This window comes from Hirundo rustica, chromosome 13 (genome assembly GCF_015227805.2).
Source record: "Hirundo rustica isolate bHirRus1 chromosome 13, bHirRus1.pri.v3, whole genome shotgun sequence".
In the NCBI taxonomy this organism is placed as follows: Eukaryota; Metazoa; Chordata; class Aves; order Passeriformes; family Hirundinidae; genus Hirundo; species Hirundo rustica.
Window position 1 is genome coordinate 1,938,071 of NC_053462.1, and position 24,975 is coordinate 1,963,045.

A 24,975-nucleotide genomic window follows, 5' to 3' on the forward strand; every position below is an offset into this window, starting at 1 on the left:
AGGGATGGAGAGGATGGAGATGGATGATGGAAGGTATGGAGAGGATGGAGATGGATGATGGAAGGGATGGAGAGGATGGATGATGGAAGGGATGGAGAGAAGATGGAGATGGATGATGGAAGGGATGGAGGATGGAAGGGATAGAAGGATGGAGTTGATGGAAGGGATGGAGGGATTGGAGAGGATGGAGATGATGGAAGGGACAGAGGGATGGAGAGATGCAGATGATGGATGGAATGGAGGTGATGGAAGGGATGGAGGGATTGGAGGGATGGAGATGGTGGAAGGGATAGAGGGATTGGAGGGGATGGAGAGGATGGAGGTGTAACAGAGGTGACAGAGGTATGATGGAGATGATGGAGGGGGTGGTGTGCTGGAGGGACAGAGGTGACAGGTGTGTGACACAGGGGTGACACAGGTGTGGGACACAGGTGTGTAACACAAGTATGACACAGATGTGACACAGGTGTGTAACACAAGTGTGACACAGGGGTGACACAGGGGCGACACAGGTGTGACACATGGGTGACACAGGTGTGACAGCCCGCGGAGGGCTCCGGCCGCGGGCACTGCGCATGCGCACAGCTCCACTCCCACGCCGTCTCTATGGTCCCGCCGGCGGCCGGAGCGCCGCGCGCGAGGGGCGGGGCCGGAAGTGACGTCACGCCGAGCATCGCCGAGGCGGAGGGGCCGCGGTGAGGCGGGAGAGGCGGCGGCGGCGGGTGAGGGGCACGGGGGCAAGGGTGGGCATCGCTCGGGGGTTCGGAGAGGGCGGACTGGGCGGGCACGGTGCCTTCCCGGGGGGCTCGGGCTCTCCTGGACTCCTGTGAGGCGCGGTCGAGGCGCCAGGCCCTGCCCGGCCTGAACGGGCCGTGGTGGGGAGGTGGGGCGGGGGGAGGCACGGAGGGGGAGGCCTGTGGGGCGGCTGTGTTTAACTATGGGGTACCCGTGCTGACCTATGGGGGGGCTGTGTTTACATATGGGGGAGGCCCGTGTTTACATGTGGGGGGGCTGTGTTTACATATGAGGGGCCCTGTGTGTACCTATGGACGTGCCCTATGGACGTGCCCTGTGTTTACCTGTGAGGGGGTTGTGTTTGCTTATGGGGGTGTCTTGCGTTTTGAGGGGGGTCAGTGACCAAAACCCGTGAGGGGTTCCCTGTGTTTATCTGTGGAGGTTCCCTGTGTTTACCCATGTGGGGGGTTCCCTGTGTTTACCCATGGGGGGGGGTTCCCTGTGTTTATCCATGGAGGATTCCCTGTGTTTATCCATGAGGGGGGATCCCAGTGTTTATCCATGGGGAGAGATCCCAGTGTTTATCCATGGGGGGTTCCCTGTGTTTATGCGTGGTGGGAGATCCCAGTGTTTATCCCTGGGGGGGGAGATCCCAGTGTTTATGCATGTGGAGGGTTCCCAGTGTTTATCCATGGGGGGTTCCCTGTGTTTATGCGTGGTGGGAGATCCCAGTGTTTATCCATGGAGGTTTCCCAGTGTTTATCCATGGTGGGAGATCCCAGTGTTTATCCACCGGGGGGTTCCCTGTTTTTATCCATGGGGGGAGATCCCTGTGTTTACCCATGTGGGGGGTTCCCTGTGTTTATCCACGGGGGGGTTCCCTGTGTTTATCCACGGGGGGGTTCCCTGTGTTTATCCATGGGGGGAGATCCCTGTGTTTATCCATGGGGGGAGTTCCCTGTGTTTATCCATGGAGGGAGATCCCAGTGTTTATCCATGGAGGTTTCCCAGTGTTTATGCATGGGGGGAGATCCCAGTGTTTATCCCTGGGGGGGGAGATCCCTGTGTTTATCCATGGTGGGAGATCCCAGTGTTTATGCATGTAGAGGGTTCCCAGTGTTTATCCATGGGGGGAGATCCCTGTGTTTATCCATGGAGGGAGATCCCTGTGTTTATCCATGGAGGGAGATCCCTGTGTTTATCCATGGAGGGAGATCCCTGTGTTTATCCATGGAGGGAGATCCCAGTGTTTATCTATGGGGAAAGATCCCAGAGTTTATCCATGGGGGGTTCCCTGTGTTTATCCACAGGGAGAGATCCCAGTGTTTATCCATGGGGGGAGATCCCAGTGTTTATCCATGGGGGGAGATCCCAGTGTTTATCCACGGGGAGAGATCTCAGTGTTTATCCACAGGGAGAGATCTCAGTGTTTATCCATGGGGAGAGATCCCAGTGTTTATCCATGGGGAAAGATCCCAGTGTTTATCCCTGGGGAGAGATCCCAGTGTTTATCCATGGTGGGAGATCCCAGTGTTTATCCCTGGGGAGAGATCCCAGTGTTTATCCCTGGGGAGAGATCCCAGTGTTTATCCATGGGGAGAGATCCCGGTGTTTATCATGTGGGGGGTTCCCAGTGTTTATCCCTGGGGGGTGATCCCAGTGTTTATCCATGGGGAGAGATCCCAGTGTTTATCCATGGGGAAAGATACCAGAGTTTATTCATGGGGGTTCCCAGTGTTTATCCCTGGGGGGTGATCCCAGTGTTTATCCATGGTGGGAGATCCCAGTGTTTATCCCTGGGGGTTTCCATGTGTTTATCCACGGGGGTTCCCTGTGTTTATCCACGGGGGATCCCCCTTTATACATTGTGAGGCCCCTACGTTGCCTGTGTGGTGGTTTGAATTTACCTGTGGTAGGTCCGCGTGTTTACATTTTACGATATTTGGGGTCCATCTGTTTATCCGTGAGGGTCTCCTGTGTTTTCCTGCAGGGACACAGCCCCCACCCAGTCCAGCCCCAGGACATTTAATTTGTATTTGCACTCAAACATAGATTTATCAGGGTTCATTTTCTTGTTGTTTTTTGTTTTTTGTAAAAGGAGGCTCTTGTTTTTGGAAAGGATCTGTGTAAGGTGCTGATGTACGCTGAGCTCTTTCCCGTGTTTCCTAAGGGAGAGTAAAAGGAAAGCAGGAAATGGAGTGAAGTTCTGGTTTTCCTGTGGGTACGCAGGGATGTGTTATCTGTGTTTTGAGAGTGCTCTTTATCAGCCATCTCCTTGGAATGCAGACATTGTCATCGTGGGTTAATATAAACACACAGCCACGGGAAGGAGAGGAGGCTGCTCCTGAGGAATTTGTGGCTTTGTGACCAAATATAGTGTTTTCCCTTTGAAGCATCCCCAGTTTTCAGGCCTGTGAAAGTTGGGGGAGGTGAGAGGTTTTTTTTTTTTTTCCTCATCCAGGTTTTTTTTTTCCCTTGCATTTTTTTCCAAGAGGCTCAGCTTGCAGGGAATCCAGCTGCCTCTTCCAGAATTGTGATTTATACCTGGATGTTCGTCTCCCGTGTTTCTTTGTGCTGCTCACAGTAAATATCAAACGTTCTCCCTCTTTGATTGCAGCATGAAAGGCAAATCTATACATTTAGGAGCTTGTCGTGTCTCTCCTTCTCCGTGATGCTAATGAGCCTGTCACTGGGAAATCTTGGATCAAAGGAGCTCTTTAGCTGCTTCCAGGAGTGTTGGAAACATGTGTCTAAACAAATTGGAGTTTTTCCTCCCTCCTTCTGACACAACTCGAGCGATGGGAAGGAGAGCAGCTATTTTTTAATTCATTTATCTCATTGTGGCAGTGATGCTATTGCTGCCTCTGCGGGGCATGGATGCTTTTGTCCTGGATTCCAGTTTTGGGGGATTTTCTCCCCCTTCTGTGTTTCTCTCTTGGTTAGGGCTCCCCTGTATCTATCTTCCCTTAAAGATTTTGGTTTTCATTTGCACGTGCAGAGATCAGTCCTGAATATTCACAGGAGCTGTTCTGCCCAGTGTCCATCTGCCAAAGCTTTTACGAGGGAAATGAAGATAAATTCCCAGTTTTGAGATCATGTTGCCTTTTTCCCAGCGTGGAAATGAAACTCGAGATGATTTTAGTGAGGAGGTAATATAAGAGTGGATCTGTATTGGAAGGCCTTCAGGGCCTTCTGTGGACGTCTTCCTTATTTCACCTCCTTACTAAAATTATCTCGAGTTTCATTTCCAGGTTGGAAAAAAGGCAACGGGAGACTATCCACACTGAATATTTCTCTTGGAGGCATCAGCCTTGAATTCAGCCAGTCAAACAAAGATCTCTCCTACAGTGGGGAAGGCAAAGCCCCACGCAGGGATTTCCACTGTGGCTGGGATCGCTGGGATGTCATTTCCTCCCCACAAAGGGGAGAGGAGCGGGCGCCTGGGAGGGCGCCAGGGCTGCGGGTGCGCTGATGATGCTGATTCAGGTCTTTGTGCATCTCGTTACAGCCAGGCCTGTGCTCCTCGCAGCAGCTCTGTGCCAGAGCCATGGCCACCGACTGGCTGGGCAGCATCGTGTCAATTAACTGTGGAGAGAGCCTGGGAGTCTACCAGGGCAGAGTGTCTGCTGTGGATCAGGTCAGCCAGACCATCTCCCTGACACGGCCCTTCCACAACGGCGTCAAATGCCTCGTGCCAGAAGTCACCTTCAGGTGAGTGCCTGCCTTTCCCCCGGTGCCTTGGATGGGGTTTTCCCCTTGGATGTGACCTCTTCGCCCTAAATGTCCTCGCTGCTGCTGAGTGCCTCTGGTGTTTGTGTTAGTTTGTGTGCAGGAGAGTAATTCCTGGCTCGGATCCTGGAGTTGGAGTGGGGTAGCTCGGGCTCGGAGGTTATTTGGGGGTCACACCGTGTGCGTATACAAATGTATACTTATATTTTATTATAATTTTTAAAATGATTTTTGTTTATATTCTGTTGTGTTGTAGCGGAGGGGGCTGACGTGCTTTTTTAAAGCTTTGCCCTCAGTAGTTCTTTCCCACCAGTTCCTGGTAACACTGTGCTTAAAAAAATACAAACAGGAGTCACTCCTCACTGCACTTTTTCCTGTTCCCTGGAATGTTGTAGTCAAGTCTTTGAGTCACTCATTTTTCAATAACGTTGACTCCACAAAGTCAATACTCTTAATTTATTTTCTTCCCTTGGATTTCTGAAGAGAGACAGTGGGGGAAGACAGCAGCCACATCCTGCCGGGGGATGTGGGGAAGTCTCTCTGCTCTCATATCCCACTTGGACCAATGCTGAGTTAAAACTAGAGGAGCCTAAGTCCTGATGTATTTCTTGCAGTCAATGCAAATGGAGGTCTTTATAATCACTCCTTTGTTTTCTTTTGGCTTGTGCCCAGTGCTAGATTAGTTTTCTTGATCCTTTTTTTCATTTGGAAATGGGAAGTATTGTCCTTGTCTGAGCATGAGCTGCACTAATCTGAGGGTAGCTTTCTGCAGGAACGGATTAAAAGTAATAGTAGCCTGAAGGCTGAGAGCAATTAATTAGCTGAAACTGTTAAATTAATGCAGATTTCTGCAAGGGTCTGGGCCAGTTGCTTCCATTTTTTTTGCTTGGCTGATTCCTGTTTCAGCTACAGAGTCATTTGAACAAAATCCAGGTGCAGTGCAGGGATACCGAAGCAGTCATTTTGAAGATTTGCCATTTCAGTTGAACATTTTGCTGTCTGTGGAAATGCCCCGTATGTCTGAGTAATAAAATCCCGCTATTCCCTTGTTTCTATCGATAATGGCATCAGAACAATCCCACTGGACCGTGATGCTTTTCCTCAGGAGTTTGTTTGTTGTTTTGTTTTTTTCTTCCTGCCGGGGCGTGTGCTAAATTCCTGGTTTTCTCGCGCTGTTTTTAGGGCAGGTGACATCACTGAGCTGAAGATCCTGGAGATCCCGGGGCCGGGGGACAGCAGGCAGTGCGGGGACTCGCAGCAGATGGACACGGCCATGCCGGCGGTGGGCTGCCAGGTGGGGCCCAGCCAGAACGGCACCGGCAAGGTGCTGAAGAAGCCCGTGTCCAGCAGCGCCCCGCAGAACATCCCCAGGAGGACGGACGTGAAGAGCCAGGACATTGTCGTCTCCCCGCAGCAGCAGTGCTCCAAGAGCTACATGGATCGACACATGGAAACGCTGAGCCAGTCCAAAGGCTTCCGTCGGAGGCACAATTCCTGTGAGTGTGGGAGTGTCCCGGAGCTTTCCTGCTCCAGCGTCCTCCCTTTTGCACCAGGCTTTGCTGGAAGCTTCCTCCGGCCCACCTGTGGGTTATTTTGAAATAGAACATATTTCTGACCCCTCCTGGTTTGTGGTCAGGTGGGGGGTTGGTCTCTTTTTTTCCAGGCAACAGCTCCAGAACGAGAGGACACGGTCTGAAATTTAGGTTGGATGTTAGGAAGAAGTTTTTTACTGAAAGAGTGATAAAGTGCTGGATTTGTCTGCCTGTGGAGGTGGTGGAGTCACCATCCCTGGATGTGTTTAAAAAAAGCCTGGATGTGGCACTCGGTGCCATGGTCTAGTTGAGGTCCTGTTGGGGCGTGGGTTGGACTCGATGACCCTGAAGGTCTCTTCCATCTGAGTGATTCTGTCGGCGTAGAAAATGTCCAATGCCAGTTCCAAAGATCTCCTCATTTTGCCATCTTTCCTGTTTGAAGACTGCCTGGCTTCCAGCCTTTTCCTCTAAAAGGAGCTGCAAACAAGCTGCAGTATTTTGCTCGGGTGAGAGGAAAACAGAGTGGGTTGTAGCAGCTCAGTGTTGTGTTTTCAAGGATCCTCGAGGAAAAGTGGAAGAAATGTGCAGTGAGACTTTCTCCCACTGCTTTGTCTTTCACAATTTTAAGACTTCCTGAGGCAGCAGTGAGAGTTCAGTATTAAGAGCTTTTTTTTTTTCTGCTTAATTTAACCTCTTGCTTTTTAAATCTCCCCAAGCTTTTCTATTTAAGGCTTCTATACCCATAACCCATTACAACATCACCCCATTTTTAATTACGAATGGGTTTTGGCTGTGTTGTTAAAAATACAAATTAATGAGGGTGATGTAAGATACAATCAGAGCATCCCAAAGTCACACATCCATTATTTCTATTTCTCTTGATAAAATCTTCGAAACTGGGCCAAAACTGGCTTTGTTCACTCCTTTTCCCTCAAAGCCCCTTGAGCTGTTGTCCTTTCCAGACCCTCATCATCCAGTTCCTGAAATGTCAGTGTATATCCAGCATATTTCCATGATTTAATTTTTGAAGCCCCTTCATTTTTCCCCCTTTTGCAGTTAGGAAAGAAACAAACCAAGGTGGGCCAGGCCAGTTAAAGAGGTGTAAGGCTGTGTTTTTGGGGAGAAATTCCCAGACCTCTGGAAGTCTTCCTCCCCCACCAGCAGCTGGGTTGTGTTCACCCCTTCCAGGCTGTGTGGTAGATCTGGGGTGAGCAGGGAATGCTTCAACCCACAAACAGCTCGTTAGGTTTATGTGAGTGCAACAAGGTCACTTTTACAGACTTTGAGGCGGGTTGAGAGAGGTCCTAGGTGTAGATTGTTAGCTTGGGTTCATTTTGGAATACAGGAGGTAGAGAAGGGGTATCTTACCATGTAAAATGTGTGTGTTTGAAGAGTAGGGAGAGTGATGTGTGAGTTTTGGAGCGGGGATGGAGTTGAGCCTGGCTTAGTGCGGGAGCCCGGGGAAGAATGGGCTGAGATGTCATCCAGAGCTGGGGTCCTTCAGCTGAAAGCTGACCTCTTGTTGGCCTGTAGCGTGCCAAGTCAGGGCCAGAATTCCCTTTTGGAGCACTGGTATGACAGGAATCAATAAACAACAAACACCAGTGCAGGTTTCCCAACAATGGCTCTGCTGCCGTGCTGGCACCGCGCTCGTCGTGCCAGGGCTGGCAGCAAACCCTCCCACAGGGATCTCTCAGGAAGGCAGCCAGCTCGCTGGAGACTTTGTTTGCTTGTGTGCCGTACATGAAAGGGTTGTTATTCCTTAGGAACAAAAAAACCCCGGGAAGGATTGTTTATCTTGTGAGGGAGGTGCTTTTCTGCATGGCACAGGGCTGCCAGTCTGGAGTGGAGCTGCTCTCCTCGTGCAGGGCAGAAGCACTGGAAGCTGTGGTCCAAAAGCAGCTGGAATGGGAGATGTGCTTTTCTGCAGCCTCACTTTGCTTTCCTCCCCTTGCCCTTTTCTTTGGCTCTTTTCTTTTCCTTGGGCAGAACCAGCTGTCATTTTTTCCTGCCTAGAAGGCGATGCTTGAAGAGGAACTTTGCTCCCAGCTCGTTGGAGGCCTGTGCCGTGTTCTGTGTGACTCTCTTAGGGGGCTGTGCTCAGTGTGGGGCAGAGCTGTTTGGGTCAGCAGCATTGCAGGGCTGGCACCCCTGGGGATGGATTGTTCTCCAGCTTTTCTGGTGCAGCTCTTTATTCCATCAGCATCCCATGCTCACAGCTGCTCCTGTCCCACCCGACACACACTCTGAGTTTGGGGGCAGCCGAGGGGAGTGTGGAGCTGTTTGCAGAGGGGTCTGGCAAGGAGTGGCACAGGAGCAGCCTGAGCTGGCCAAACTCTTGACACGGACACAAGGAGCAGGCTGGGCTTGCCTTTGTGGCAGTGTCCATCTGACAGTCCCCTGGCTCCCGCTCGAGCTGCAGTTCCTGAATGTTGGGAGAGCTCAGGCTTGCTGTGTTTGCATTCCTCATCTTCCTCCTTCAGAGCAGCAGCTGTGGCTGCGATTCCCTCAGCAGTGGCAGTTTGGTTCCAAACCAAACCCTGTCCAAGTTTGTGCCACCTTTGGTTTGGGAGCCCTTTATCTTGGACAGAGTGGAAGAGGTTACCAAAAAGCTTTCAAAACCACGCACATAAATGAGTGGTTGCCTACTGAAATTCTCCCTCCTGGGAAGCCTTACTCTTTCCTCTCTGCTAAATCCTGTTTTGTCAACACAGCGCTGGAATTCTGCTGTCTGTCCTTCCAAGACAAAAAGTGCATTATCATAGTCCCATTTCATTTGAGAAGGGTGTTTGGGGTTTTTTCCTTAGTGGGGAGGGGTTATTCTGCAAAGCTTGGCAGCTTTGGGACCTTGCTGTGGGGACTGGGAAAGCTTTCAGGTTAGTCATTAACCAGTTCTCCAGAAAAACCAAGCCCTGCTCTGTCTGGAATAAATCCTTGCTGAGGCAATGCGTCTCTGAGTGGGAATAAACCAGGTACACATCCTCAGCAAGTCACAGTTCAGCACAACCAGAGCTAGACGTGCTGAAACTGGACTTTTAAGGGGACAGGTGACTCGAAGGGTGCTCCCGGAGTCTGTGCCTGTTGCAAATCTTTTGGGATGTTCGAAAGTCTCCTTGTCTGGCTTGAAATTCTTTGTTTCTGTGTTCTCGAAGGGATTCTCTCAAACGCGTTTGTATAAATCCCTCCCAAAGGGGATTATCTTAAACAACAGGAAGTGGTTTGATAGAGCAAGCAGTCTGGCTTGATAACTACTCCATCTGTTGGGCGCTCTAGGTGATTCCTGTAACTGCAGGAATTGGCCCGAAATGTTTTCTACTAATTGCAAATGTAACACTGGCAATGACAAACGGAATAATATTGTCTGGACCCGAAGAACAAAGGAAGAAGTAAGCAAGTAAAGGATGTGTTGACCTCGTAATTGTATGTTTGCATCAGTTCTTAATCTCCAGCTCTGAGCAGGAGACTTTCATCAGTTGCTTTCCCAGTGATTTGTAATTTGAAAGAAGTGTATTCCAAAATACAAGGTAATGGATAAGGAGGAGATTGAAACGGGAATGAGGCAATGGACCGTGTGTCCTATCGCAGAAATTACATCAAGGTTGAGGAAAAAGAGATCCTTTATATTCAGGGTTTGAAGTTCTCCCTTAAAGATCATTAATGTGGAAGAAAACACCCACAGTAGTTTCTGAAATTTAGGGGAATTCCGAAGAAGGGCTTGGGTCCCACACCTGCCTGAACATGAGCTCGGGATAGGAGGAAACCTCCCAGGTCACAGCTGATAACTTTGCCACTGATGTGACACCGGGATTAAATAAGACCTGGGGAAACACTTCTTCTGCTACTTTGGGCAAGCCTGTTTTTCCATCCTGGAAAAGGTTTTTCCAACCTGTTTTTCCACCTGGCTGGTGGGAAGTCCCTGAAAGTCTCTTTGCTGATGCTCTTGTTCTCTTTTCTTCTGGCTTAGCTGAGCGTGGGTAGTGCCAGGGATGAGCTCCACGGCGAGTATCCCTTGACTGTAAGCAGGAGCTCCCCTCTCCCTCAAAATGTGCTGAGGAAGTGCCTTTTCCCCTTTTAGGACACACTCTCAACTCGATTTTCTTTTGGCTCAGGGTCGTCCAGCAGCCGCCACCCCAACCAGGTGACCCCGAAGAAGAGCGGCCTGAAGAACGGGCAGATGAAGAGCAAGGACGACGAGTGCTTCGGGGACGACATCGACGAAATCCCAGACACTGATTTCGATTTTGAGGGCAACCTGGCCCTTTTCGACAAGGCAGCTGTGTTTGAAGAGATCGAGACTTACGAGAGGAGGAGCGGCACCCGCTCCCGAGGGACCCCCAACGAGAAACCCGCCCGCTACCGGCACGACGAGAACATCCTGGAGTCAGAGCCCATCGTCTACAGGAGGATTGTGGTACCCCAGAACCCTAACAAGGAATTCTGCACGGGTATGCCCCCCTCCCTTCCTGATAAGGACCCAAACTGCTGCTTCTGGGGGCGCACACAGCGGATTTTTGCTGCGAGGGGTCCAAGCAAGGGTGTGGTTCACGTAAGGTTGGATTTGTGTGTCCACACACAGCCTTTATTTGCAGTGTTTCTGAGGTAAATACTCAGAGAGGGCAGCGAGGTAAGTGTTGCTCCAGCCAGGAGCGAAGCTGACGGTTGGGAACTGAGTAAGAGGTGTTTGAATCCTTGCTTTGGTTCCAGTAGCCTGGTGAGCCCACCTGGACTCAGGAGAGGGATGGAGGGATGGACTCAGGATTTGTGCTGTCATGGTTTCAGGAGGTTTCCTGTGCTTCTGGCATTCTTTGGGTCGTAGTTCTCCATTTCTGCGTGGATTTAAATACAGTTCATGTAAAAAGAACTTAGGGCACATCTAGCTCCAAATTCCAGGTAACTTTAGTCTCCTTGAAATATCAGCCTTTGATTTTAAGCGCTTGTGAAACGTAGGAGTGAAGGAAATGTGACACTCCAGGAGCGCTTCTTTTCCACATCAGAAAAAAATCAGATGTCAGCTCATCTTGCAGGGACTCAAACCAACTGATGTTCTGGTGGCCTGAGCAGAAGTGTGAGCAGCTCCTTGGGCTGTCATTCATCCTCTGCCTCGAAATTCCATCTGGGGTGTGAAACGCTTCAGGGGAGGAAGCGGATGGATTTTGTAACGATTTGCTGCTTTTCAGTTTTGAAATGTCCTTTTTTTTCTTTTTTTTTAAATGGTTGTGGTGTATAACAATGTCCTAGTTCTCAATTTCTGTCATTCCTTCTCCTATTGTTCCTTTCTGCTCTCGGGTGAGAGGAAAACAGAGTGGGTTGTAGCAGCTCAGTGTTGTGTTTTCAGGGATCCTCGAGGAAAAGTGAAAGAAACATGCAGTGAGACTTTCTCCCACTGCTTTGTCTTCCACGATTTTAAGACCCCCTGAGGCAGCAGTGAGAGTTCAGTATTAAGGGCTTTCTTTTCTGCTTAATTTAACCTCTTGCTTTTTTAAACCTCCCCGAGCTTTCAGCATCTCTCTGTGGAACAAGCCACACTGATTACCCGTGTGCAGTGTGAACAAGCACCTCTTCATTTTCTGTGTGGTTTCCTGCCTATCTTGTGGGTCTTTTCAAATTTCCTGCTTGTCAATCCATCTTCCAGCTGGCTTGTTTGAGAGGAGACAGGGCCTCTGTGGATGTCTAGTCTGAAACAAAAGCTAAGCCGCTGTTGGCAGCCAATCTGGGCACGGTGGCTGACAGGGGATTCTAGCAGCAGAATTCCTGGGAGGAAAACTGCCATGCAATGAGCAGCAGGAAATTCGGGGATGGAAACTCAATCCTGTTTGCTGCACTCCCAATCCCTTTGTTTAGCAGCTGGAAGGAGGATGCTATAGCAGCCTCCTCTCAGCGGCTCGAAGAGCAGCTGGCGTGGTTAAATGGGTGCCAAGAGCTCCAAAAGCCTTGATTTTGGATGTGTCTGTGGCAGGATTCTCCCTGCAGAGTTTTTTCTGGTTTCCTAAGGGAAGCTCTCCTTGCAAAAAGCATTTCCTAGTTATGACAAAGCACTTCTTTCTCCTATTTTTTTTTTGTTTTTTTTTTTTTTACCCTGGGCCAATCTGAGAGATGATTGTGTTAATAGAGCCCTGACTGAGACAGTGATTCTCTGTCTGCTGCAACAGCACAAAACTGATGCTGGAGATTGGCAGGGAGTTCATATCCAGCTCTTGGCACTGTGGGGTCTCTGTCTCTGCATCTCTGCCTGCTTTTTTATGCATGGAGGTAGGGGATAACCAGGATGGTGCAGAGATGAAACCAATCTGCTGATGTCAGTTTTGAGTCAGTCTTTTGAGTTCCCCAAAAGGCTCATCTGCAGGACTTCCAGCTTGGGGTTTTATTGCTGACTGAAATGTCTTGGTGTGTGTAGGATAAACACTTGAGTCCACTGGGATGCTTTTCTGTGAGCTGGTTTTGTGGAGCCAGGCTGTCGAGTGAAGCACTTCTAAAACAGCCTCGTGTTTTAGGAGTGAGCAGGGAATGAAGCAGGTGGGAATCTGTTCCAACCAAAAGTGAAAACCTGGAGCTGGTAGAACTTAACCAGGTGATTGTGGCTGAGCTAAGTCCATCCCTGGGACTCCACATGTGAATCCCTCCTGAATACATCATCAGTGTTCACTGGTTTGGGCTGGCTGCTGTTGATCTGTCTCTGTTTACTGGGAAATGCAACCGTTTATCAAAAACTACCTTCCTGGAAAGGCTGATCCTCGCATGAGGTGTGAGCTGCCGTTTTCTGCTTCCAGAGAGTTTAAACGTGTGCTGGCTCAGGTCTGTCTCTGTTCCTCCTGTTGGCACTAAAACTCCTGTGTTTAAACATCTCTGTGCTTTGGGAGCAGGTCCTTCAGCAAAGCCAGCGTTGTGCAGGAGTGTTGGAGCTCTCCAAACAGCCCTTTTTCTTCGTGGCAAGGAGGTGGTGACAGAAAGCAGGAGCAGGCAGGGCTTTGTGCCAGGACCAGAGCTCAGAACCTGGGTGTGCTCTGAGTTTGAGGGTGATGCCCACAGTGTGGTTTTTCCTTTGGAGTGCCCTGTCCTTGACTGATTTTTCTCTTCTTTTAGCTCTTCCATGCCTGGATGTGAATATTGAATGTGTGAAGCGTTCTGGGCTGCTCTGAGGAGAGCGCAAATGAAGTTTGCTTCAGGAGCAAACGAAATGGGCCTGGGGCAGGGTCCCTTCGTCCCTCTGGCAGTTTTTTTGCTCAGCTGGAGGGAATTGTGCACTAATGCTGGGAGAGGCTCACGCTGGAAGGTCAGCCAGAGCTCCAGCGGGATTTGCTGTAATTAAAAACGATGCTGATTAACAAAAGCAGCCCTTTAGGTTGTGTTGTTTGAGGGGCAGTAGGTGTGTTTGGAGGAGTCTGCAGGCAGATGGTTCCAGCTTTACCACCAGCAGGGAATGTCCTGTGTGCCTGCTGTGGACAAGAGCTCCAGACGGTGAGACTGTCACACTGTGAGGCTCTGGAACTGGGACCTGGGTTATTCATTGCCAAAGGAAGGAGCTGATGATGTCAGGACAGCTTGGAGGAGATGCTGAGTCTGGTTCTAGCTGACCCGTTGCTGAGGCTTGCTTGGATTTATTTTAGCAGAGAACCAGAACTAGAGAGCCACTGAAATAGCCAAGGGAAATGTTTGGGACCCAATACCTGAGTTCCTCTAGCATCAACCCTCTCCTCTTTCCCTGCCACGGCAAGCTTGGGAGACATTTGGGCATCCCAGCAGCATTACTGGGCTTGTCTGGGGAAAAAACCTCCTAATTCTTTAACTTCTGGAGAGTCATCTCTGCTCTTCTGCTGGCATAGGATGTTTTTATCCAGCCAGTGTCACTCTGCGTGTCACAAAACTGTTCAGTCTTTATCTGCCTTGTGGGTTGTTTTTTTTTTTATTTTCCAGGCAGCTGTAAAAGACATGTATTTAATATTAAAAGGCCTGGGCTAATTTATTTTATTGCCTTCATTAGCGAACAATAAAGATGCCCTGTCCAACCCAAACATAATTAAAGTTGGCAGGGCTTCAGTTTTGTGGCAGTGGTGTTATTGTTTGTGGGTTTACACGTTGATTGCCCTCTGCCAGAGTTTATTTAACTCCCTGGGCCTGCTTTTGATGAGCCAGTCTGACTGGTTGGACCTTGCGTGAGGGCGAAGAAGGGAAGTTCTCCTGGCATTTCAGCCTGCTCCTGAGAGGGAGCAATTAGGACGGGCTGGCGTGCTAAATGCCAGTTCATCACTGCCTCCCAGTAACCCCCTCAGATTAACCCACTGGTGGCAGCCAGCCCGTGGCAAATGCAGCTTTCCTAAAGCTGCTGCTTGAGGGCGGGTTGTGGAGGGGACAGAGAAGTTCTGTGCTAAGCTGGGTGCATGCAGAGCGTAGATTTTCTGCTTTGTCCCTCCGGTTTGGGGAGTTGGTGCAGAATTGCAGCGGGGGATTCGTGGGTGGCTCAGATGGAGCAGAAGTAGAGTTTGAGAGCTCGCTTTTTTGGGGTCAGCAGAAGATGCTGGGAGAGATCCGACCTCAGGTCACTCATTGCAAATCTCCCCTGGAGCCTGAAATACAAGAAGCAGTGTCACAGCAGTGCATGGCAGCGTGGCAGAGCAGTGCATGGCAGAGGGCAGAGCAGTGCATGGCAGAGGGCAGAGCAGTGCATGGCAGTGTCACAGCAGTGCATGGCAGCAGTGTCACAGCAGTGCATGGCGGCGTGGCAGAGCTGTGCATGGCAGAGGGCAGAGCAGTGCATGGCAGCAGTATGGCAGCAGTGTCACAGCAGTGCATGGCAGTGTCACAGCAGTGCATGGCAGCGTGGCAGAGCAGTGCATGGCAGTGTCACAGCAGTGCATGGCAGTGTCACAGCAGTGCATGGCAGCGTGGCAGAGCAGTGCATGGCAGTGTGGCAGAGCAGTGCATGGCAGCAGTGTCACAGCAGTGCATGGCGGCGTGGCAGAGCAGTGCATGGTGGCAGTGGCAGAGCAGTGCATGGCAGAGGGCAGAGCAGTGCATGGCAGCAGTGTCACAGCAGTGCATGGCAGCGTGGCAGAGCAGTGCATGGCAGTGTGGCAGAGCAGTGCATGGCAGAGGGCAGAGCAGTGCATGGCAGCAGTGTCACAGCAGTGCATGGCAGCGTGGCAGAGCAGTGCATGGCAGCGTGGCAGAGGGCAGAGCAGTGCATGGCAGCAGTGTCACAGCAGTGCATGGCAGCGTGGCAGAGCAGTGCATGGCAGCGTGGCAGAGGGCAGAGCAGTGCATGGCGGCGTGGCAGAGCAGTGCGTGGCAGCAGTGTCACAGCAGTGCATGGCAGCGTGGCAGAGCAGTGCATGGCAGAGGGCAGAGCAGTGCATGGCGGTGTGGCAGAGCAGTGCATGGCAGCATGGCAGAGCAGTGCATGGTGGCAGCGTGGCAGAGCAGTGCATGGCAGCAGTGTCACAGCAATGCATGGCAGAGGGCAGAGCAGTGCATGGTGGCAGAGGGCAGAACAGTTCATGGCAGCAGTGTCACAGCAGTGCATGGCAGCGTGGCAGAGCAGTGCATGGTGGCAGTGTCACAGCAGTGCATGGCAGCGTGGCAGAGCAGTGCATGGTGGCAGTGTCACAGCAGTGCATGGCAGCGTGGCAGAGCAGTGCATGGTGGCAGTGTCACAGCAGTGCATGGCAGCGTGGCAGAGCAGTGCATGGTGGCAGTGTCACAGCAGTGCATGGCAGAGGGCAGAGCAGTGCATGGCAGTGTCACAGCAGTGCATGGCAGCGTGGCAGAGCAGTGCATGGCAGTGTCACAGCAGTGCATGGCAGCAGTGTCACAGCAGTGCATGGCAGCGTGGCAGAGCAGTGCATGGCAGTGTCACAGCAGTGCATGGCAGCAGTGTCACAGCAGTGCATGGCAGCATGGCAGAGCAGTGCATGGCAGAGGGCAGAGCAGTGCATGGCAGAGGGCAGAGCAGTGCATGGCAGTGTCACAGCAGTGCATGGCGGCGTGGCAGAGCAGTGCATGGCAGCGTGGCAGAGCAGTGCATGGCGGTGTGGCAGAGCAGTGCATGGCGGTGTGGCAGAGCAGTGCATGGCAGCGTCACAGCAGTGCATGGCAGCAGTGTCACAGCAGTGCATGGCAGCAGTGTCACAGCAGTGCATGGCAGCAGTGTCACAGCAGTGCATGGCAGCGTGGCAGAGCAGTGCATGGCAGTGTCACAGCAGTGCATGGCAGCGTGGCAGAGCAGTGCATGGCAGTGTCACAGCAGTGCATGGCAGCGTGGCAGAGCAGTGCATGGCAGTGTCACAGCAGTGCATGGCAGCGTGGCAGAGCAGTGCATGGCAGTGTCACAGCAGTGCATGGCAGCGTGGCAGAGCAGTGCATGGCAGTGTGGCAGAGCAGTGCATGGCAGTGTCACAGTAGTGCACGGCAGTGTCACAGCAGTGCACGGCAGCGTGGCAGAGCGGGGTTTTCCTGCCCGGGGCACGGCGCAGGTGCGTGACTGCTGCTGCTCAGGGCGCATGCGTGGCTGCCGGGCCAGCCCGGGGCTGGGTTGTTCCTGCAGGGCCTGCAGAGCTCAGGCTGTTATCAGCAGTCTGGCACCGCTGATAATGTGACTGCCGGCCTGGCCTGGCAGCACTGGAGGTGACCTCATGGCGTCCAGTGCTGGGACACATCTCTGTCTGCAAGGCCTGGCTGCTGAGGCCTGCAGTGAGGTCCAGGAGGACTCAGCAGTGTCTGCTCTGCTGCATTTTGCTGTCCCCCTGCAGGCACGCCTCTGGGCTGATGGTGAGAGCCCCAGGATGTGCAAAAACCTCCCGTTTCTGCCGGAGCTGGACTCAGTGGTTGGTGACTGGGGCAGCCTGGGGAAATACAGCGGCGCAAATAACTCCTCACAGCTCAGATCCACAAATCCACGCCCAGCGAGAGCTGGTTCTCATTGCGTTTGCTGTGCGCAGAGGAGCCCAGGCCCAGGAGGAATGGCTGGGTTTCCTCCCGGGGTGGATGAGTGAGCGCTGCCTGTGCCCCTCGCAGCGTTTCCACCGGCCCTGCCACGTTCCCACGGCTCTTTCCCAGCAGCACAGGCAGCCCCAGCCCAGCTGGGCTGCCAGGAACACCCAGGGGACCGCTGTCACCCCCAGTTCAGAGGCAGAGGGGGAGCGTGAGGGTGCAGAGCACTGGGGAAGCAGAGAGGAGAGATGCTGATGGGGGGACTGAGTTCACAGTTTTTGACCTCGTGTTTCCTGTAGCAGGCACTGCTTTTAATCCTCGACCTTTTTGCTCTATGGTGCTTGACTGCTGCGCACCTCCTCGGCCTGTCTCGGAGTGGGAGCTGGACTCAGCTGGGATTTCTGGGAAGAGAAGGAGCTGAGAGCTTCTCCTGCTCCAGCTGTGCTCCGGCTCTGTGGCCATCCCATAAGGGATGGCACAGGTTGTGCAGAGAAGCTGTGGCTGCCCCTGGATCCCTGGAAGTATCCAAGGCCAGGCTGGACAGTTCTCAGCACTTCACAAAACCTCTCTTGATTCTTTTCTCTTGATCCAAATGCTGGAGCGTTTCCCAGCTCGCTAGCCCAGGCTCTCCAAAACACCTGGGAAGCGTTTTTCTGCAGAGTTTATTCTTTGAGCATTTCCCTGCTGCTTCTGTGTGCTTGTGATCCATCTGTTGTGTCTGGATCAGCCCTTCTGGCATGAGAACACCTACCAGCAAATGTGGGATGGCTGGTTTTGCTGTGATCTGTGGGATTTTGGGGACTGGTGTCAGGAAGCATAAAATATCCAGGCTTTTTTTGGCACTTCACAACTGCTCTTCTGACTTTCACAGTGCTCAGGAGCACTTTATGGTGGGTTAAAGCACTGTTGGCCTGCAGACCATTAAGAAAAACCTTAATATTTCATCTGTAAGTCCCAAAGGCCTTCTCAGCCCTCGTGTTACTAAAATTTCTCACAGAACTTCAGTGGAAGTGTTATTTTAAGCCAGCAGTTGGGTTTAGCTGTCTTGCTTCACTGAGAATAACTTGGATCCGTTTGGTGGCCTGGGAGGGAACGTGGGTGAGCAGTTAATCAGCCTTTTCACTGCCACTGCTGGGAGGTGCCTGCCTGTCCCCATTTGTGCCTGTTTCTGTTTCTGACCCCCCAGACTCGGGGCTGGTGGTGCCCAGCGTGTCCTACGAGCTGCACAAGAAGCTGCTGGCGGTGGCCGAGAAGCACGGGCTGACGCTGGAGAGGAGGCTGGAGATGACAGGGGTGTGTGCCAGCCAGATGGCCCTGAGCCTCCTGGGGGGGCCCAACAGGTAGGGCTGGTGCCTCTGGGGGAGGGAAGGGGCTGACAGGGTCCTCTCAGCTCACTGCTGCCAGGGGCTTCCTTCTGCACCTTGGCTCACAGAGCGGAGCTGAGGATTTCCTTCCCTCTTACTGGGAGTCGTTCAGGGAGCTGAGCTCGGCGCAGGTGCTGCCTGAGGTGGAGGCAGCCGCTGCAGGATGTGTGACGAGCTCCTTTCTGCACGGAGATGAACCTTCCCTTTGCTGCTTTGGCACGTTACAATTTCACACTGGCAGTACAGGCAGAAGGCAGCCCGTGAGAAGAGCGCTGCGTGGATTTTTGCGAGGCTGACTCGGCCTTTCAGGCATCTGCAGCTCATCCTGCTCTTTGGGAGCGCTTTTTGCAGCAGCTTCGGAGTGCACTCTGTGCCTTTTGCTGGCTCCTGAGGAGCTCTGCTCCCTGCCCCCGCTTCCGTGGCTGTTGGTGTGGGCAGGAACTGCACCTGTGTCTTTGTGCTGTTGATAGCTGCTCCAGATTATTTGCTCTCAAATTGAAAGGTAACCCTTCAGTCTCCATCTGCTTGTTCAGGAGTGCTTTACCAGGACCTGAGCACTTGGTGGAGAGCACTCGGTGGTGACACACAGGCAGCCGAAATTCTTGCTGCAAGCCCTGATGGCTCGAAGGCCAAATCAACTTTACTGTGCAGTTGGTGAAGCTTAGGCAGTAGAAATGAGTTTTCTTTTTCAATTGTGACTCCTCTGATGGGGAAACTCACCTCGAATTTTTAGCTTTCTTCTACAGTCCTTGGGACCTTGTGCCCTCAGCTGTGGGTACAGGGAAGTCCTGAAGGGAAGGGGCAGAAAAAGCTGGAACAACCTTCAAGTATCTGAAGGGGCCTACAAGGAAACCAGAGAGGGACTCTCCATCTCAGGAACTTAAAGAGCGGGAATTTAGGTTAAGTGTGTGGAAGAAGTTCATCCCTGTGAAGGTGCTGAGGCCCTGACACAGGCTTCCCAGAGCAGCTGGGGCTGCCCGTCCCTCGGAGTGTCCAAGGCCAGGCTGGACAGGACTTGGAGCACCCTGGGACAGTGGAAGGTGTCCCTGCCCATATGGATGACCTTTAGGGTCCCTTCCACCCAAAGAAATCTGAGATTCTCTGAACCTGCGAGCGGAGCAGCGTCAGCACCACAAAAGGATGTGGGTTGCTTCTCGAGAGCTATGGCAGATTCGCAGAACACCTGGCAATTTGCATCTTCCTGATTTATTCTTTTTCCCCTCGCTGCAGGAAGAAGGTAGGAGACTTTGGGGTTTACTCACAGTCCCTTTTCTTGTGCCTGTGTTTCAGACTGAACCCCAAGAACGTGCACCAGCGGCCCACGGTGGCGCTGCTCTGTGGGCCCCACGTGAAGGGGGCCCAGGGCATCAGCTGCGGCCGGCACCTCTCCAACCACGACGTCCACGTCATCCTCTTCCTCCCCAACTTCGTCAAGATGCTGGAGTCCATCACCAACGAGCTGAACCTTTTCAGCAAGACACAAGGCCAGCAGGTGTCCAGCGTCAAAGGTGAGCGGCCGAGCAGCGCTGGCTTCTCCGGGGAGGAGAAGTTGGCTGGAGGGCTGGCTTCTGCCTGCTGCCCTGGCACCATCTAGTGGCACTGCCACGCCTGGGTGGCTGCCCGGAGGCTGCAGGCGCTCAGAGCCCGACACAGGAGCGCTTGTGCTGCCGCAGATGTTTCCGGCATGGACAAATGCGGAAGAGCTGCCCTATGGAGCTGTTCTGGTAGGATAAGGGGCTGCCTTGTTCGGCGTGCTGGGAGCTGGGAGGGAATGAGTGTCCAGCTGCTGCTGCAAAGCAGGAGCCAGCTCTGCTGAGCCACTTCCAGCAGCTGTCAGGATTCCCCTCTCAGTGTTCCCTAGAATAAACAGCTCCTGGGAGGGTGCTGGCTTCTGCTTGGCACTTCACCATTCGTTATCCAAGCTGCTGCGTTTGAACTTTTGAGGGGGAAACAGAGCCGGGAGTTAGGGCTGTGCTGTGCTGGCAGAGCTCCTTCCCTGTTAGAAAACACTTAAAGGTTGGCACAGGGTGCCCAGAGCAGCTGTGGCTGCCCCTGGGTCCCTGGCAGTGCCCAAGGGCAGGCTGGACATTGGGGCTTGGAGCAGCCTGGGACAGGGGAAGGTGTCACTGCCCATGGCAGAGGTGGGATGAGATGAACTTCAGTGTCCCTTCCAACACAAACCATTCCATGGTTTTGCACCAAGGACTTTGTGATCCATCAGGTGAGAGTGACAGAGCTCGGTGGGGCAGGCAGCAGTGCAGCACAGCTGGTGTGTTCCAAAAACCAGCCTTACTTTCACCTCGTGGAATAGAAGAGGGTCCTTTCTGATGGACAGAGAGCCCCACTGCTCCTCCCCCGGGCTGCCTGGACTGGTGAGCTCAGCGGCACCGGGGCTGCTCCCCAGCTGGTCACTGGATGAGGTTTTGTGCCTGCGAGGCTGGGGGTGTCCCCAGGGCGCTGAGGAGCCGCTCAGTGTGGGTCTGTGTGGGAGGAGGATGCACTAACAGTGGGTAAGGCTGGGCTGTGCCATGAGAGCAGAGGCCAAAGCCTCGACCTGCTGGTGGCGCGGCCGGTTCTCAGCCGTGTCTGTGTTCCTTCCAGACCTCCCAGACACGCCGGTTGACTTAGTGATCAACTGCCTGGATTGTCACGAGAACGCCTTCCTGAGAGACCAGCCTTGGTACAAAGCAGTGGTGGACTGGGCCAACCAGAACCGGGCGCCCGTGCTGAGCATAGACCCCCCCATCAGCGAGATGGAGCTGGGCATCGACGCCAAGTGGTCGCTGGCCCTGGGGCTGCCGCTGCCGCTGGGCGAGCGCGCGGGCCGCGTCTACCTCTGTGACATTGGCATTCCCCAGAAGGTCTTTCAGGAGGTGGGCATCAACTACCACTCGCCCTTCGGCTGCAAATTCGTCATCCCCCTGCACTCCACTTAGAGGCCGTGCAGCCCCGGCTCTGGAGGGAGAGAGGAGGAGCTCTGTGAAAAAAAACCCAAGCTGTGCGCTGGATCCCGGCTGGTCCACTCTGGTGACGCCTTAACAAAAAAGGATGTGAAGTTCTGGAGGGTTCGCCTTCCGGAGGGAACGCTGTGTATTTCAAAAGAGAAAAAAAAAGAATAATCATAAAACGAGACAAAAAAAAAAAAAAAACCCCAACAAAAAAAACCTAAACGAAAGAAAAAAAGGAAGAAGGAGGAGGAAGCGAATTGTTCCTGCAAAGCCGTTTTCGTTCTCTCGTGCCGTGGGCTGAAAGAACGTGCAGGACCGTGGTGTCTGTCCCCTGCTGCTGCCCAGCCCTGGCTGGCACGTGGTACAAATAAGGGGGATTTGGAGCTTTGAGATGTGTTTCTGGTCCTTCTGGTCGGATATTCCCAGCAAGGACACCCTGGTGGGAACAGCACCCCTTGATTGTGTAGAAATCCCTTGTGTCCAGGGAAGATCTCGTTTGGTTCCATGTTGTTTTTGACTGCCCCATCCCCGTTTTGTGTTCTGGAAGGCAGCTGTAGCTCCCTCTCCTTCCCAGCCCCTCACGGAGAGGGTTCCCTGTTTGGAAAGCTCATGTCAGGAGCCAGAGGCTCTCACATGCTCTGGGAGCACTGATGTCCTTCCTCAGCTAGGCCTTACTGCTTATGTACTGTTGGCTTTTCTTTCTTCACTTGGTGGCTGAAGCCCAGCTCTGTGGGGTGGAGGCCCGGTATGGAAAAGAACTTTTCCAGGATCCTCGTGGGCTTCGGGGTTGTTTCTTTTGTTCTTTCTCCGTGCTGGCCCAGCGAGTGGCTGCTCCACAGCTGGGGGAGTGGAGCAGGGCAGGGCAGGGCTGCTCTGGGGTTGTTGGGTGGTGTGTGGTGCAGGTGATGGTTGGGGTGAGCTCCCCTGTCCTTCCAGCATCCCTGCCACATTTCGTGTGGTTCGGGAGGTAGCTCATGGACCTGTTCATTCCCTTTGGAATCAAAGCCTCTGTATGGGGTGGGCTTGTGTATCAGCCTGAGGAGGGGCTGGGCTCTTGTTTGCTGGCAGGAGAGGCATGGTGGGAGCTGCTCCGCTCCTGGAGGGCTGTGGCAGAGACCCTGGGCGGGATTTCCGCCAGAACTCTGCTCTGGTGTTGGACTGCTGTCCCGTGCCTGACCACAAACGTTGGATTATCCTTTCCTGTGTTCCTTTTGTTGGCCTGGGTGCGGTGCCTGGAGCAGGGACGAGCTGAGGAGCCACCAGCTAGCTGGCTTTGGCACTCGGCCTGGGCCCGCACCGTGCTGGCTCTGCGTGCCCCCGGAGCCGAGCCAGGGCTGCGCTGCGGCTGCAGGAGGTGCTGCCAGGCCCCGCTGGGGATGTGGGCAGTGCCGGGGGCTCTGCTGCTCCTCTCACACTTCACCCATCCCCAGGGCTCCTGCACCTGGCACAGCCCGGCTCTGGCGTCGGGGAGAGCTCCAGGTGCTGCCTCTGTCCCGGGAGTCGGATCCCGCGGGAGGATGAAGCACAGGGACCAGTCCAGCCCCACTGAGCATCCCCAGGGACCCACTTGTGCCCCAAGCTGGGCCTTGAGTCAGGCACTCGTCTTTTCTCTGTTAGAACAAAGGCCAGGGCTGTCAAAGGAGGAGGGAAGAGCATTCCCTGCTTGGACAGAAGCGATTACCGGCTCCAGCCTGGGAGTGTGGAGCACCGGGAAGGGCCCAGGAGGCTGCTGAGCACCGGGCTCACCTCGAGGTCTGTCCCCCTGCACGTTGCCATATCTACCTCAGCAGGACCAGGCGCTGTGCCCTGGCTCCCTGCAGCCCTGGTTCCCCTCTGCAGGAGCAGGGGCTGTGCCCTGGTTCCCCTCAGCAGGAGCAGGCGCTGTTCCCTGGCTCCCTGCAGCCCTGGTTCCCCTCAGCAGGAGCAGGCGCTGTTCCCTGGCTCCCTGCAGCCCTGGTTCCCCTCAGCAGGACCAGGCGCTGTGCCCTGGCTCCCTGCAGCCCTGGTTCCCCTCAGCAGGAGCAGGGGCTGTTCCCTGGCTCCCTGCAGCCCTGGTTCCCCTCAGCAGGACCAGGCGCTGTGCCCTGGCTCCCTGCAGCCCTGGTTCCCCTCAGCAGGACCAGGCGCTGTGCCCTGGCTCCCTGCAGCCCTGGTTCCCCTCAGCAGGAGCAGGCGCTGTTCCCTGGCTCCCTGCAGCCCTGGTTCCCCTCAGCAGGACCAGGGGCTGTGCCCTGGCTCCCTGCAGCCCTGGTTCCCCTCAGCAGGAGCAGGGGCTGTTCCCTGGCTCCCTGCAGCCCTGGTTCCCCTCTGCAGGAGCAGGGGCTGTTCCCTGTTTCCCTGCAGCCCTGGTTCCCCTCAGCAGGAGCAGGGGCTGTTCCCTGGCTCCCTGCAGCCCTGGTTCCCCTCAGCAGGACCAGGCGCTGTGCCCTGGCTCCCTGCAGCCCTGGTTCCCCTCAGCAGGAGCAGGCGCTGTTCCCTGGCTCCCTGCAGCCCTGGTTCCCCTCAGCAGGAGCAGGGGCTGTGCCCTGGTTCCCCTCAGCAGGAGCAGGCGCTGTTCCCTGGCTCCCTGCAGCCCTGGTTCCCCTCAGCTGCTCTCGGACCCGCGGCAGTGCTGGCGTGGGGGGCTCTGCCGTCCCTCCTGGGCACAGGGCCAGGCGTGCCCACGGTTCAGCTGCGGCGGCACCGACCAGGCTGTGGTTCTGACTGGGACAGGACAGCAGTGTGGTGGTTATTCACAACACAAACACGAGGTTTCCCTCTGCGTTTTTCTGGTTTTTTGGCTGTTTCCTCGGTGCTTTACCCGGGAGCAGCAGCGGGTTAAAAAGGTTGTTGCTGCAGTCAGTGTTAGCTTTAGTCCCCTTATTTTCACTCTTTTTGCTCAAGACACTCAGTAGGAGACTTGCTGTTTCAATTTCTGCTTTCTGCAGGTTTTTCCTGCCCTTTCTGGGTTTGGCTGTTGAACTGTATGTAGCTTGTACACAGGCAGGGCTCATCCCAGGCTGCAGCTGCCCTGCCTGGAAGGCACTGGAGCAGGTGACGGTGTTTTTGCAGGGTTGGAGCTCTGGGAAGCACTGAGGCCCTGGTTGTTGTCAGCCTTGAAATGGTTCCCCACATTGAACTAGAAAATAAAGTGAGCACTGTTGCACAACAGGAGGGTTCAGCCCCTGGTGTACGGCATTCCCGACCCCAAATCCATGCAGGGTTCAGATTTGGGGATTTGGCTGTACTTCCCCTCACAGGCAGAGATATTCCTTGGCTTCTCACATTCCTGGGATGTGAGGTATCAGCTCTTCTGGAGCGCTCAGAGACCCAGGACGGGGTCTGGGTGCCCTCAATGCCGTCCCCCACGGTGCCAGAGCTAATTCCGAGAAGGGAGCACCGTTGTAGCTGTGTTTGGGATAGTTCCTACCCCCACCTGCCCCAGCAGCACAGAGCAGTGCCCGGGTGCTGCTGCGGTGACAGGTGACGATCACTGCGTCGTGGCGCTGCTTGGTGACCCCATTTGTGACCCCATGTTTGTAACGACCAATTCCTGCCACTGCGGGGGACCGTGCCCTGAAATAAAGTGCAGCTCTTCACCTGTGCTATTGTGTGCAGCTGTTCATTTGTCTGCTCTCCTTCTAGAACCTTCCCGCTGCCAGGGCAGACACCTGGCCGATCCCCCTCACCGATTCCAGGCGCTTTTTCGCCATCTCCCTCTTCCTTTGCAGAAGAGGCAAAGCTGGGCCACCGCAGCCCTACACC

General features: G+C 53.9%; 2 protein-coding genes across 3 annotated transcripts; both read left to right on the forward strand.

Annotated features, from left to right (window-relative positions):
- Positions 1-643: 643 nt before the first annotated feature.
- EDC3 (enhancer of mRNA decapping 3) lies at positions 644-24,814 on the forward strand. 2 transcript variants are annotated; one of them, XM_040077014.2, is made up of 7 exons: positions 644-695; positions 4,244-4,446; positions 5,647-5,960; positions 10,106-10,441; positions 18,106-18,259; positions 19,574-19,791; positions 20,885-24,814. In XM_040077014.2, the coding sequence occupies exons 2-7, from the start codon at positions 4,283-4,285 to the stop codon at positions 21,217-21,219; spliced, it is 1,521 nt and encodes a 506-aa protein (XP_039932948.1). In that variant the 5' UTR covers positions 644-695; positions 4,244-4,282; the 3' UTR covers positions 21,220-24,814. The 2 variants fall into 2 exon arrangements, with proteins under 2 accessions (XP_039932948.1, XP_039932947.1); XM_040077013.2 differs by having other exon boundaries at positions 645-722.
- LOC131378641 (uncharacterized) lies at positions 22,206-24,814 on the forward strand. The gene is made up of 3 exons (XM_058422384.1): positions 22,206-22,241; positions 22,849-23,027; positions 23,306-24,814. The coding sequence occupies exons 1-3, from the start codon at positions 22,206-22,208 to the stop codon at positions 24,123-24,125; spliced, it is 1,035 nt and encodes a 344-aa protein (XP_058278367.1). The 3' UTR covers positions 24,126-24,814.
- Positions 24,815-24,975: the final 161 nt, after the last annotated feature.